This window comes from Heterodontus francisci, chromosome 4, assembly GCF_036365525.1.
Source record: "Heterodontus francisci isolate sHetFra1 chromosome 4, sHetFra1.hap1, whole genome shotgun sequence".
Taxonomy (NCBI): Eukaryota; Metazoa; Chordata; class Chondrichthyes; order Heterodontiformes; family Heterodontidae; genus Heterodontus; species Heterodontus francisci.
Genome location: NC_090374.1, coordinates 164512141 through 164528035, shown reverse-complemented (window position 1 = coordinate 164528035; position 15895 = coordinate 164512141). Strand labels below are relative to the sequence as shown.

The 15895-nt window shown below is 42.7% G+C and overlaps 1 protein-coding gene across 8 annotated transcripts in view; it reads left to right on the top strand.

The window, feature by feature from the left end:
• The window catches only part of adgrl3.1 (adhesion G protein-coupled receptor L3.1), a 713955-nt gene that overhangs the window by 622225 nt on the left and 75835 nt on the right, over positions 1–15895 (top strand). For all 8 annotated transcript variants that reach the window (XM_068030477.1, XM_068030472.1, XM_068030479.1 and 5 more), the window contains 3 exons: positions 1087–1260; positions 6116–6325; positions 12640–12860. In XM_068030477.1, coding sequence (XP_067886578.1) covers positions 1087–1260; positions 6116–6325; positions 12640–12860 — 605 coding nt within the window. The remainder of the gene's footprint in view (positions 1–1086; positions 1261–6115; positions 6326–12639; positions 12861–15895) is intronic.

Sequence of the window (15895 nt, the reverse complement as noted above, 5' to 3'; positions counted from 1 at the left end):
AGGTTGATAGGTTAATTGGCCATTATAAATTGCCCCTAGTATAGGTAGGTGGTAGGGATTAGTGTAGGATTAGTATAAATGGGTGGTTGATGGTCGGCACAGACTCGGTGGGCCGAAGGGCCTGTTTCAGTGCTGTATCTCTAAACTAAACAGTGGAGATCTTACTCTTGTAATGGTCCCTGTGCTAATGCTTTTCATTTATTGTACACTTGTGGTCCTTTTGGTTATTAACTTTGCTTTGTCAGCCCAATTATATAATTATTCTAAATCTTCTTCAAACCATTAATTATCTCCTCTGTCCCCATGGCTCTCCCCATTCTACTGTTGCCTGTATATTTGGCAGGCTTACCAATGGCTATCTGCATAGATGAGAAACAAGAAGGGTACCAACAATGTTTCCTTCCCCCACTCTGCCATGACTCTCACCAGTCTCCTATCTTTTAACCATTCCCATGTTTTACTCTCAATTCATGACGTTCAGTTTAATTAGAAGTTTTTCTGAAGTTGCAACAAAGCCATATCAGAGCCAGCTCCACTCTAATTCATCTTTAATGCCTTCAAAGAAGTTGGAGGTTTACGTGGCAGTATTTTCCCATTCTAATTCCAGGCTGGCTAGCTTTTTATTAATTCTTATTAAAAATGTTACTGGTAAGCAACAAAGCAGCACAACTAAAGTAGTATGTTCTCCATGTATCCCATTAAAATCAAGGTCTGATGACAGAGCTGCTGACTCTCAATTCCCTTTCAATGTTCAGTGGACATTGCCATTTTAATTATCAAATGGGGTCACTGTAATGCACGATTGGCAGGAACTGTTAAATTGCCTGATCTGAATTGCAAATGAAGCAGATGGTTGTTACAGAGTTGATTTTAGTTGTGGATTCAAATTAATCAAAACCAAAGAACTAATTTGGTAATAGTGAAGTGCTTGATAGCAATCTGAATTTTATAGCTTCTGCATGGAAAATGTGACATGTAACAGATTGCTTCTTGACTAAGGGAATGGATGTGTTGAAGAACTGGTTGGCAGGAGGAGAGATGGTACTTGTCACAGTTTGTAAGGTTTTATAATTTTTTTTGTTTCAGCTCCAAAACAATTTTAACCCTAATTGTTCATTCTGGAGCTACTCAAAGCGTACAATGACAGGGTATTGGTCTACGCAAGGCTGCAGAATGCTGGAGTCAAACGGGACACACACCACGTGCTCCTGCAATCATCTGACAAACTTTGCCGTCCTCATGGCACACAAAGATGTCAAGGTAAGGAGTTGCAGGCCATAAATGTCTTCATCTCCAAGCACTGGAGAATTGCTTACTATGGAAGTCAAATAGATCTCTCTTATTACAGAGGATCTCAATGGTTCCAGGTACCTGATATTGCTGGGCCAGTGAAAGTAAATCAATTTAACAAGAATCAAGCCATTTATTAACTATTTGACAGTGGATCATGGAAATGTACTATCTCCCCAAGTGAAGGAAATTGAATAACAAGAGTGAAGAGTTTCAATATGTGCTGGACCTTTGCGTTGACATATTAAAGGAACTGAGCAAGGCACAGTACCAGTTGTGGAATGCACATGATTCTTTAAATCCCTTCTTGATTTCTACAGAACACAGATTGAACCTGAGCCACATTAAGATCTTCATCTTGTTTATCTGATTAAAGCTGTTTTATCCCATTGATTCATTGGTTTTCCATGCAAAAAGTAGTTGGAATTTTTATTTGGATTTTGAGCAAATTATTTTTGGGTAGTAGCCTAAAACTAGCAATATCTCATTTCTCAACGATTTTTGGAGGGGGTAGGGAAATGATATGTAACAATCTGAACATTTTCTTCCTTCCCCACGTTAAATCACAGTTGTGTTTCTGTGCAAAATCCTTAAAATCTCACAAGCTGCGGTCCTTGTTGAGATGTCGAGAAATATTTCAGTTTGTTAATAAGAGTTCAAGTACACTTTAATCTTTAAAGCCTGGTATAATTTTTGTTCGTTTATTATTTCACTCATTCTCCCTTATTTCCAAATGTGGAAAGGTCACAGGACAGTATCTCTAAGATTTATTCTTTTCAGTTTTTCTCCATCAGTAATTTTCTGGATTCTCACCCCACCTCTTTTATTCTTTGACATTAATGGCACTTTTCTATAGATATTCCACTAACAGAAGAAAAATTTCTTTAATTGACATAAATTGATCTTTTCCTTTGATTAACTCATTTTTTAAATTCATAATACCTTCCCATACGTTTGATGTCATTATACATTTTCATTGCACAGAGCTTGTGTTCAAGAGTATGGATTTATAGACATTACTCAGCCTGCACTGGAAGCAATATAGTCAGGGATTTCAGGCAACTTATTTGGTCTTGGTTGCTGACAATTAGTTGGACCTTGGTTTTAATCAGTTCAGATGTTGTACCGTCAATTTTCTTATAGTTTCATAGTATTTTTTTTTACCATTTCTGTCCTAGTTCTTAGCAATGACATTTTATTCTCCCTTGTGTATATACATAGTTTTTAGGTTTCCAATTTGCTGAAATGGACTTCATACTGTTTTTAATTTAATTTAGCATTTTGATAGCTTTGATTACATATAATACCATCTGTCAAGTGTTCTCAAGTGTATAACTGTATGGAGCTTGTAACATTGCATTCATTTGAAAGAGAGAAGTCAGCATTGACTCTGCTTCATTCTGCTGATGTCAACTTCAGAGAGAAGTGACAGAATACATTTGGCTCTGCCTGATAATTTACGGCTAACCAGAATGCACTGAATGGAGAAGCACGGTGTCCTCAAACGTATTGTTACAAGGTGGAGTTGTCCAAGTGTGCAGCACCTGATGCAGAGCACTGTGTTGTCTTTGTGATGAAACCACTGAAGTGTATGTGCTTAAAACCTATTGAGTTTCCCCTTTAACAGTTAAATTGACCACAAATGTCTTGCTGTAGTCTATTTCATCTAGCTTTGTAGATTTATCCATTGCTAATGTCGCCACTTCCCATCTCTGGAGAGCTAGTTTAAAGTCCAATCAAATGACAGCCTACGAGAATTTCTGGAGGCTGGCAGGTTACAGATGTTGACAGTCACAGTTGTGGTCGCAACCTCCTTACTCTCAGTGGACCTATGTCCATGGCACAAAACTGACAATAGCTGGGCAGCTACTGTGAGCTGAAAGCTGTTGAGTCATACGAGAATAGAATTAATAATATCTGCATTCTGCTCTGGGTAAACCTGAATCTGCAGGAAAGTAGCGACACTTTTTACCCTCTACCCCATAGACTTGGGTTCAAGTCATGGCGAGATCAGTACCCAATCAAAGTGACACTAACCACCAAATGATTGTGCTTAAGGAATCCATTGCAGCAAGCCAATCTTTGAGTCTAATAACACTTGATTGAATGCAGCTAGAATGTTATACAGTTCAGTCCACGTCAACCAATTTGAAGCTGTTGCAATGATCACTTATTGACTGCAGCTATTGCAGTGTAGCCTCCTTACCAACTGTGGTGTGTGCTGTCCCCCACGCCGGGTTTGGAGGCAGGGAGAGCATAAAACCGGGTGGGATGGTGGCCTGGGAGGGTAGAGTTCCCACTACCATCCTGCCTCCTCCAAAATTTAGTCCAGGACAGGAAGGCCACCGAAGGGCCAATTAAGGGCCTCATCCCGTCGCCACCACTAAAACCGTGCGGACTGCTTCCCGGGTTTGGTTTGTGGGGGGGGGGGGGGGGTTCCCCTTGTCAAAAGCCACAGTGCCTGAGTGAGGGACCTGGCATCAGGAGGGGGATGCTGCTGAGAGCCACTTGTCAGCCTTTGCTAGTGTCCCCCCCTACACCCACCTCCTCCATGACCCCCATTCCGTAAGACCCCCCCCCCCCCGACTTACCTGTGGCCTGGGTCCAGTGTCATTCCTGGGCCTCCAGTAGGTGCTCCATCAGCAGCAGCCACCACCTCTACAGTGGCGCTGTTCAGGGGAAGAGCTGTTAGCCTCTGATTGGCCAGCAGCTCTCCGAGGACAGGACATTCAGCGATGGGGTCCTTGATCCTGTGGAAGGCCTGCTGCTATCAACTAAGTGCCTAATTGGCACTAGACTCGGTGGGCCTTCAGACAAAGAGGTGATGCAGGCTTCCTGGCGTCGCTTTTTCAGGACATCAAGATCCCTGTCGCCAGCATAACATCCCGGCCAGTGAGTCCATTTTGTTGAGTCATCAGGTTTGCAGCAGATTTCTATGTCTAGGGTGGATTACTTGCAGTGCTGTGAGTGCGTATGAAAGCTGAATGTGGCAACTCTCTTTGTAGACTGTTAAGGGTATATTACTTCTTTGTTAATCTAAACAGCCAGCTCAGGATGATGCTGGTGGAGTACAGCTTTTACACTGGCTCTCCCAATGTTCCACTAATTACAAGAGTTTTGCTGATCTGCCTACGATAGATTATAATTAAAAACAAAACATCTGGTCTTGCAACTTCATACACTGCCTATTTAATGCAAAACAACTGAACACACATTTGATTACAGATGGTTTGAAATGGTTGAGAAGGTTGAAGTTTACTTCAGAGATTCATAGCTTACATCATAGCCACGAGCAAAGCTTGAAAGATTTATAGGCACCTAGGATTACTCTACAGCTTTATACTTCCTTATACTTGATCTCTGCCATGTGTTACTGCTTTATGTCTTTATAAAATGAAAATCATGTCATTGACTTATAAAAGTAGGTGTGGTAAATTACGTTGAGGACTTTGAGCGAGGTTATTGGAATATCATGAGTACGGAGTATTCTCACATGGTTTAATGAAGGATATAATGGGATAATTTTACAATTGTAAAGCAGCCAGCGAGAGTCCAGAATTTGCAGTCAGTCATGTTGGGATGATCAGGCCTATTATGTACAATATATTGGTGTTCTCGATGACTGTGAGCCAGTGCTATCACTGAAAAATACAATGTAAATCACACCCACCACTGACCCTGACTGTGCTCCCCTTGGCCCCTGAGCAAAGGGTGAAAAGCTTTTTAAAATACGTTAAATTTTATTTGGCTGTCCATGCCACTTTCCTGACCCAGATCCTAGCGGTAGGGGGCACATTTGCCCCAGTGCAGGTTGGTACACCTCATTTCACTGCCATATTTTCCTGCACTAATATGCTAGGTCCCAGTTCTGCATGGGGAGTCCATTCCTGTACCACCCCCACCAGTGCCCCGCCCACCCTACCCCACCCCAACCACTTGACCTCACATTACCAGATGCTGCCTTGTCAAGGACAGAAGGATGTTACAACTGCTGCAAGGCAAGCAAGAAAGCCTCATAGCTAGGTCTTTGCCATTTTCCTGAAGGCTCTGACAGTTTCCTGCCAGCATTATGGGCAAGCTACCACTGAGCCAAGTCTGACACATGTTCGGCGGAGAGTTTCATCTGTTGACTTTTTTTTATTAAAATAAAACCACCCAGTTTGTATATTTTTGGCATTTTTTTATTTCTCACTTCTCAAAAGAGACAAGTTTCGTACAAAAACGTGTTTATAACTACCACTGAGCCAAGGTCCCATGGCACTGTCTGAAGAGAGCAGACACATTTCCTGTGTCTTGACCAACTTTGCTCACTCAATAAATCTGCCAGAAAAAAAATGGTAGTTTGTTATGTAAGCAAATGTGGAAGTCTCAAAATGACTGCACTTTAAAAGTAGTTCATTGGCAATCAATTGTTTTGGAACATCCTGAGGGAATGAGAAGGCACTATGAAAATGTAAGTTCCTTCTTACAAACAGAAATTGAAATCTTAAAAAAATTAAAATTGGCAATTGTACTTCATTAGTCTTTGATTTGGTGTAAATTGCTATCTTGTCATTGCTGCCTGACTGTCGCAGTCTGTGCTGCACATGCTTACAAAAAGTATAATGACTTATTTCAATGAAGAACGCATGTTAAAGAGTAAGAAGCTACATATGTCTGTGCCTTGTGTTGAAAATGATTTTCTGCAATCAAAGCTAACTGTAATGATTTGAGATTGATAATTTATTGGCACAACCTATGCTGCCAGTCTGCAATAAGAATAATATGATGTATAGATTAACTAACACTTGTCTATTAACTGATAATTCCCTTACTGTGTTCTCAGTTTAGTGATCCTGTCCATGAACTGCTGCTGGAAGTTATTACCTGGGTCGGTATCCTGATATCACTTGTCTGTCTGCTGATCTGCATCTTCACTTTTTGTTTCTTTCACGGACTTCAGAGTGATCGAAACACCATTCACAAAAACCTCTGCATCAGTCTTTTTGTGGCCGAGTTGCTTTTCCTAATTGGAATCAATCGTACAGATCAACCGGTGAGCATGTTTAGTTTTCATGGATGATCTACTTAAATTGGCAATCCTGTGGGACACTTGATATTAAAAAAAAAATGTCCTAGTTGGTACAGTTTTCTTTGTCTCATAGCTGAGATGAAATTGACTTTCCCCAAATGACGAGCCCCACTGGTACCTCAACCAAGTTTGTTATTCTTTACATGAAAACTTTGAGAATGAGTGTTTGAAATCTATTCTCCCCATGAAGTTCATTACAGTCAAGTCTGGTCCTTTTCACCTAATCTGCAAATTTTCCAATAGTTATCCCTGAAGACTGATCAGGAGCATGAACCCTGATCAGTTACTCTCCTCTCTAACTCAAAGGGCCACTGCTGTCACTTGGCCCTACTATCAACCTGATAAAGATCAACAAACTCACAACAGGCCTAGGATTGAACCCTAAGAAAATATTTGACAAACGTTTTTAGAACCTTCCCTTCCTTTTTCTTGCTTTTATGTCTTGTAATGTTCTCTGAAGCATTATTATTGTGTGAAGAATGCTATGCCAATTTAGTTATAATGAGGCCTAATCGTTAGAGAAATGTTGGCACCTACTTAGATCTCCATCATCATACAACACATTGGAAGCTCTGTGTGTGCATGCTCGGTCTCTGCCCCGTATCAGCTGTCCCCACACCAACCATCACCACTCTTAACTGTCTCATAGGAATTCTCCACTCCCGGTACACAGCCAATGAAAGAGATGGGCACTACTGCACCTGTGGTCCTTGATAAGGGGCTAAGTGCAGGCAACTTAACTGATTGTTTCAAGTTTAGGGTCCTGCCATAGAGGAACATGGACTGAAACATGGTGAGGTGATGCTCGATACAAATTGTGTAGTTGCTTTATTTCAAAGAGCAAGTCAAAATGCAGAGCAACAGTCAAAGCAACTTCCACTTAATTGGCTCTGTCATGCTTCTCTCCTCAAAAATATGAGAAAAATAATAAGCCATGTGCCTTTTGGTAGGCCGAGGTGTTTTTGGCATTATGTTTCTTTCAGCTGACTTAGAACAGCAAAAACTGATGTTCCTAATTTTAGCTTTTAGCTCTGAGGCAAGGACTCTGTCTCTCAGACTTCTGTTCCTAACCTGTCTGCCCAGTGTGGTGCTTTGTCTCTGTGTCCCCAACCAGGGTGATTGCTAAGACATTGATTTTCTCCCTGTTGTGATTTACCAGTAAGCTTGTAAATAAAACCAGCCATCTCCCCTCAGAGTGTCAGTTTAAAGAGGATGTCTCCTGCTGGACCATGTCAAGGCCTCACTTTTCTCTGCTAAATCTACTCTAGAATCACCCACTAAAAACCATATCTTAAATTTCTCCCGACCCCCGACCCCTCCACCTTAACTATTTTTTTTTAAAGTGAGGAGCTCATGGAACTGTTCATCATCAAGTTGGCACCATTGTCTGCTGCAACCTCTCCTTCCCTTTGCTCACCAAGCCAAACCTCCCCCACCACCCCAAATTGTTCCCTGCCTCAGCCCTGAACCTTGCCTATCTCTAGTTTCTCTTCCAGCTCTCCTCATATGGTCTCTGAGCCCATCACATCCACGAGACCCACCTACTCCCCTTTGACCTCATTACCACTAAAGTTCTGATTATTCAATATTCCTACCTGGTCCCTGGGCTGGCTGACACCATCAGACACTCCCTTTCAAATCAGCTATCATCCCCCCCCACCTCAAATAAAACCACCTTAACTCTTCAGTCTGATGCCTCATCTCCAACCTTCCTTTCCTCTCTAAAGTGTTGTTGCTTCTCAAGTATGTACCCATCCTTCCTGCAATCTAAAATTGAAGTCAATGAGAATCAGGGGGAAAACACTCCACTGGTTGGAGTCATACCCAGCCCAAAGGAAGATGGTTGTGGTTGTTGGAAGTCAATCATCTCATCCCCAGAACATTGCTGCAGGAGTTCCTCAGGGTAGTGTCCTGGGCCCAACCATCTTCAGCTGCTTCATCAATGACCTTCCCTCCAACATAAGGTCAGAAGTGGCGATGTTCACCAATGATTTCACAGTGTTCAGTACCATTCTCAACTCCTCAAATGTTGAAGCAGTCTGTGCCCACATGCAGCCAGACCTGCGCAGCATTCAGGCTTTGGCTGATAAGTGGCAAGTGGCATTAGCACCACACAAGTGCCAGGCAATTACCATCTCCAACAAGAGAATATAACCATCGCCCCATGACATTCAATGGCATTACTATTGCTGAATACCCCACCATCAACATCCTGGGGGTTACCATTGACCAAAACTAACTGGACCAGCCATCTAAATACTGTGGCTACAAGAGCAGGTCAGGTGTTGGGAATTCTTCAGTGAGTAACTCACCTCCTGAGTCCCAAAGCCTGACTATCATCTACAAAGCACAAGTGAGGAGTGTGATGGAATACTTTCCACTTGCTTGGATGGGTGCAGCTCCAACAATGCTCAAACTTGACACCATCCAAGACAGCAGCCCGCTTGATCGGCATCTCAGCCACCACATTAAACATTGCCTTCCTCAACCACCAGCGCAAGCTGCAGCAGTATGTACCATCGAAAAGGTTCACTGCAGCAACTCACCAAGCCTCCTTCGACAGCACCTTTCAAACCCACAACCTCGACCATCTAGAAGAACAAGGGCAGCAGACACATGGAAACACCTCCACCTGCAAATTCTCCTCCACGTCACACACCAACCTGTCTTGGAAATATATCGCTGTTCTTTCATTGTGGCGGGGTTAAAATCCTGGAGCTCCCTCCCTCCCTCCCTACCAGGTGTACCTACACCAGATGGAGTTCAAGAAGGTGGCTCACCACCACCTTCTCGAGGGAAATTAGGGATGGACAATAAATTCTGGCCTTGCTAGCAATGCTGACATCCCGAGAATGAATAATATTTTTTAAAAATTCCCTGTTTGAATCCTTCCAATTGGATTTCTGTCCCAACCAAAACAGCCCTAACTGAATTCTCAAACAACATGCTCTTGACTGTGACCATGATGCATCATCCCTCTTCATCCATCTTTGTAGCTTTTGACATGGACAACAGCACTGTCCTGTTCTAGCATCTCTTCTGCTTTGTCCAGCTTGGTGGGACTGTCATAGTTTGGCAGTTCCGGAGAACAGGCAATAACAGATTTTCCATTGACCAGTGAAATCCTGACTCCAAATCCAGCCATGGCCAACTTTAACACTAAGAACATAGGAACAGGAGTAGGCCATTTAGTCTCTCGAGCCTGTTCCAGCATTCAATGAGATCATGGCTGATCTACAATCCAACTCCATATACCCGCATTTGTTCCATATTCCTTAAAACCTTTGATAGATTTTTGTTAACCAATCTCAGATTTAAAATTAACGATTGATTTAGCATCAATTGACGTTTGCGGAAGAGAGTTCCAAACTTCTACCACCCTTTGTGTGTTGAAGTGTTTCCTGATTTCACTCCTGAAAGGTGTAATTCTAATTTTTTTTAGGTTATGTCTTCTAGTCTTAGTCTCCCCAACCAATGGAAATAATTTCTCTCTCTGTACCCTATCTGTTCCTCTTCATATCTTGAAAACTTCGATCAACTCACTCCTTAACCTTCTAATTTCCAGCAAATACAACCCTAGTTTTGTAATCAGTCCTCATAATTTAACCCTTGGAGTCCAGATATCACGCGTCAAAAAATGTTTATACTCAGCTAAGAACAATTTGAATTGGTTAAAGTTCACAAACAAGCAATTATGTTGCATGTCAAAGTTGAGTACTTGGTGAAATTTCTGGGATAAGTGAGGATTATGAACGCTAACAATTATGGATAGTCAGAGATAGTGATTAGTACTGCTGTTTTCTTACTGTGACCAGAGATTGCTCAGCAAATAGCAATGGTGAATGTGGCAGAGAAGGAGTTCAAGAGCATACAGAGCTCAGCAGGTACTACACTTATATTTAGCATTGTAGGCTGTACCAATGCCCAGTGTTTTAAGCGCATGTAGACTAGTGGCACCTGGGGAGATGCCCACCACTAGTGGCATATATGGAGTTGCACAGGGGCAGTCGGTTGACACACATGTAGCAGCAGTTACGTGCCATCATTTAACACTGCATTGGCGACAGAAGGTGCTATCTCTGAAAATAGAGTAAAAAACATCAGATATCTGTGGCAGTAGCCCTATTCCTTCAGGGTTATATACTGAGCATAGGTAAAAGACCTGCTTTATCCTTTATAGCTTCAAAGTTCTATTTTTTTTATTATTCGTTCATGGGATGTTGGCGTCGCAGGCTAGGCCATCCCTAATTGCCCTTGAACAGAGTGGCTTGCTCGGCCATTTCAGAGGGCAGTTAAGAATCAAACACATTGCTGTGGGTTTGGAGTCACATGTAGGCCAGGCCAGGTAAGGACGGCAGATTTCCTTCCCTAAAAGACATTAGTGAACCTGATGGGTTTTTACAATGCACAATGGTTTTAGGGTCACCATTAGACTAGCTATTGAATTCCAGATTTATTAATTGAATTCAGATTTCACCATCTGCTGTGCTGGGATTCAAACCCATGTACCCAGAGCACTAGCCTGGGCCTCTGGATTATTAGCTCAGTGTCATTACCACTGCACCAGTGCCTCCCAGGTCCATTTGCACGGCTACCCATTCAACAGTGGGGCATGGGATTTGCACATACCTATACATGGCATGGAGACATTCACAACACAGAAATAACAAGCAGGGCAGCAATACATAGATACTACATGCACCACATTTCTTAATTGAATGATTTCACTGTTACTGTTATCATATAGCCGGTTCTTTTCTTGTGCAAAAAATAAAGCCTTAGCTGTCCAAAAGATGTTGTGACAGAACATACCGGGGGTCATTTTCAACTTCACCAGCTGGGAAGTAACCTGGTGGACTTGATCCTCTGTTCATTGTAAGCTCCACTTTTGATATCAATGGAATATAAATTGGATGGGTTCTACAGCCGGTGAATGCTCAATTTCAGCAGGTTATTGGCCAGCTGAAGAGGTTGAAAATTACCCCACAATACGTAGTGCTCTTCGATATAAGTATAGTACTTGCTGTTACTTTTGAGCCACTTAGACCACATAAATTCTTCTGCCTCTCCTCCATATTCACTGCTGCCTTTTGTTGAGGAAAGTCATGGTCAGAAACCACCAGTACTAATCGCTGCTCAAACCCTATTTACAAATCTTTGCATTTTGCAATCCTAAGATTTTCCAACAAAAAATTTTGTATGAGCTCATTTATGCACTTTAATTAGATTTTAACCAGTTCAAATGTCTCTTTTTCCAATTTCTGGCAAGCATTTTTAGCTTTTTTTTTTGAGTGATCGAAATGCTCAGAGCAGGTATGATTAAAATGTAGTTGCTTCCTCCCATCATCCCACCATGATTACTTTATTGTAAACCACTGTGAACAGCAGGATTTTACCCGATAATTCTTCAACACTTTTCAGCTGTCCACTTCACAGTCAGATTGGTACTTAAATGAATGATTGATGGTTCATTTGCTGCAATACATGTGATGCATCCTGTTGGTTTTCTTGGTTGGCTGTGTGTTTTAGTATTTGTGCTTTAAGTCAAAACAACCAAAGTCTGTAAAGTTTAATGATTCCAGGCATGACAGACAGTTTCTGGAAACAGTTTGTGGAATGGGTCAAGTCCCACTGAGACATCTTTACCATGGTAGTGGAAGGTCACATGATTTGAATTGTGATTTTTTTAAAAATAAATTCCATAAGCACAGTATTCCCTTGTCTAAAGCTAGTGACTAAACATTGAGGTCACTACATCAGAAGTAGACTTTCAGATGCATGGAAGATTTTCTGCACAGTTGGACTAAAGGAATACAATAGCTGACCTTAAATCGCTGAAACCCCATCTCCCAATGCTTTCCCTTAGACTATGTTGCATCTCACCCAGCGGTTGCTGCTATCTTTTATGACACCATTTTTTCTTCCCCTCTTCGCGCATCACTGACATTCTACTGCCTCTCAGACACACAAACATTTATTTTAACAAAATAGTCAGATCAGTGGCCCTGTGTAGAACTTATCAAGATTAATGAAGTGCTTACATATCAATAACTGAGATAAAGGTAACGCTTACCCTAAACCTCTGACCCTGTCGAATGTGCAAACTTACTGACTGTAAGAGAGAAACTTTGCAATTCTGCTGACCCTTATCAAATGTAACTGCAACTAGTCATTAAGTAGAAACTGGGATACTTGTAATACCTGGTTTTAATGTGCATTGTAAAGGTTAAGGAATGGGAGAATAAATCTTGCTCATCTGCCAATTTGCTTTCTTGCAGATTGCTTGTGCGGTATTTGCTGCTTTGCTTCACTTCTTCTTCCTGGCTGCCTTCACATGGATGTTCCTGGAGGGCGTTCAGCTCTACATTATGTTAGTGGAAGTCTTTGAAAGTGAGCACTCCCGCAGAAAGTACTTCTATCTAGTTGGATATGGAGTACCTGCACTTATTGTCGCTGTTTCAGCTGCTGTGGACTACCGAAGTTATGGAACAGCAACAGCGTGAGTTTGCCATTTTGCTTTGAAAATCCATCAGCCAGGAGCCCTGATTACTTCTGTCTTTTTTTTTTTAGAACATTACAGCGCAGTACAGGCCCTTCGGCCCTCGATGTTGCGCCGACCTGTGAAACCATCTGACCTACACTATTCCATTTTCATCCATATGTCTATCCAATGACCACTTAAATGCCCTTAAAGTTGGCGAGTCTACTACTGTTGCAGGCAGGGTGTTCCACGCCCCTACTACTCTCTGAGTAAAGAAACTACCTCTAACATCTGTCCTATATCTATCACCCCTCAACTTAAAGCTATGTCCCCTCGTGTTTGCCATCACCATCCGAGGAAAAAGACTCTCACTATCCACCCTATCTAACCCTCTGATTATCTTATATGTCTCTATTAAGTCACCTCTCCTCCTCCTTCTCTCCAACGAAAACAACCTCAAGTCCCTCAGCCTTTCCTCGTAAGACCTTCTCTCCATACCAGGCAACATCCTAGTAAATCTCCTCTGCACCCTTTCCAAAGCTTCCACATCCTTCCTATAATGCGGTGACCAGAACTGCACGCAATGCTCCAGGTATGGCCTCACCAGAGTTTTGTACAGCTGCATCATGACCTCGTGGCTCCGAAACTCGATCCCCCTACTAATAAAAGCTAACACACCATAACACACCTTCTTAACAGCCCTATTAACCTGGGTAGCAACTTTCAGGGATTTATGTACCTGGACACCAAGATATCTCTGCTCATCTACACTACCAAGAATCTTCCCATTAGCCCAGTACTCTGCATTCCTGTTACTCCTTCCAAAGTGAATCACCTCACACTTTTCCGCATTAAACTCCATTTGCCATCTCTCAGCCCAGCTCTGCAGCCTATCTATGTCCCTCTGTACCCTACAACACCCTTCAGCACTATCCACAGCTCCACCGACCTTCGTGTCATCCGCATATTTACTAACCCACCTTTCTACACCCTCATCCAGGTCATTTATGAAAATGACAAACAGCAGTGGCCCCAAAACAGATCCTTGCGGTACACCACTAATAACTAAACTCCAGGATGAACATTTGCCATCAACCACCACCCTCTGTCTTCTTTCAGCTTGCCAATTTCTGATCCAAAGCTCTAAATCACCTTCAACCCCATACTTCCGTATTTTCTGCAATAGCCTACCGTGGGGAACCTTATCAAACGCCATACTGAAATCCATATACACCACATCCACTGCTTTACCCTCATCCACCTGTTTGGTCACCTTCTCGAAAAACTCAATAAGGTTTGTGAGGCACGACCTACCCTTCACAAAACCGTGCTGACTATCGCAAATGAACTTATTCTTTTCAAGATGATTATAAATCCTATCTCTTATAACCTTTTCCAACATTTTACCCACAACCGAAGTAAGTCTGATTGATGAATTCATAAATACGGGTTTAAAGTAATTTATTTTGAATAATTTAACTACCTTTTATCACGCCATGACTACAGATTGGCATGAAGAATACAGAAGGAGATGAGTACAACAAGATAGGTCATTTTGTTACACAAGGAGTGGAATTTTATGCTCTCCCCATGGCAGGTTTGGAGGCGGGGACGCATAAAATTGAGTAGGATAGTAGGATGGAGGTGGGGGGTGGGGGGTGGTGGATGCTGCCACCATCCTGCCTCCATCAATAGTTAGTACGGGGGTGGGGGAGGGTACGTCCTGCCAGCAATTGAGGCCCTTAACTGGGCAATTAACCCCCCCCCCCCCCCAGTTAAGGGCCTCGTCCCGCCACAGCCGCAATTACCAGTGCGGCCTTCTCAACACAAGGGAAGCACTGTAGGAAAAGCCATGCGGGCTGCTTCCCAGCTCTGGGAAGATGGGGGGTGTCCCTCGTTCAAAGGCACTCAGTGCCTGAATGAGGAACCCAGCATCAGGAAGGGGGGTGGGGTGCGGCACTGAGGGCCACCCCCCTGCCCTGACTTACCTGAGGCCTGGCTCCAGCGACGCTATGTGGCCTTCAGCAGTAGCCGCTGCCTCCACAGTGGTGCTGCAGCTTCTGGACTCTGATTGGCTGACAGCTCTCCAAGGGCTGGACTTCCTGGGCCCTAAATTCTATGGAAGGCCTGCCACTGTCTACTTAAGTGCCTGATTGGCACTAAATTTGGCGAGCCTTCCAGAAAAGAGGTGACATGGGAATCTCAGTGTCATTTCTCCCAGCATTGAGACCCCTGCCATTGGCATAGAATTCCCCCTAAGGTGTGTTAAAATAAAAGCAGCTGGTTGAGAATAGTGTTACATAATGGAAGTTAATAGGGAAGGCATTAAACATTAGAATCTTAATCATAAGATAGAAAATATGTTTTTGTGAACGAAAACTGATTGAAATATTTGCAAAAGAAAATCTTCAGATAGAGGAAAAAGATCTTTTGTGAGAGTGGTGAGGAGTTTCAGTGCCTGCGATTGCTTGTAGTGAAACTCTCACTGATATTCTCTGAGAAGTAAATTTGCATTGTTCATAGGTTTGGTCCTTCCAGATTGGTTAATGTGAGTGAGCCATCTGAAAGTGGAACTGCTAAATAGTACAAGAATTTTATTTATATTTGTATACTCACCCGACTGAACTTGTTCTCACATTGAATAACTTCTCCCTTAACTCTTGCACTCACTTCCTCCAAATAAAAGGTGTTGCTATGCCTGCTTTTTTGTGGGATATGTGGAATATTCTTGTCCCAGTCATATTCAGGCCCCCTCCATTACCTCTTATTCCAGTACATTGATGAGTCGATTAGTGCCATTTCCTGCTATCGCCCTGAACTGGAAAATTTCATCAACTTTGCAGCCAATTTCCACCCTTCTCTTGCCCTCACATGGTCCATCTCAGACTCTTCCCTTCCCTTCCTCAACTTTCTGGAGCTAGTCTATCAACCAGTAGTCACCACAAGCACACTGACTCCCACAGCTACCTTGCCTACACTTCCTCACACCCCACTTCCTGCAGGATCACTATTCCATTCTCCCAGTCTCTCTGTCTCATCTGTTCCAAGGATGC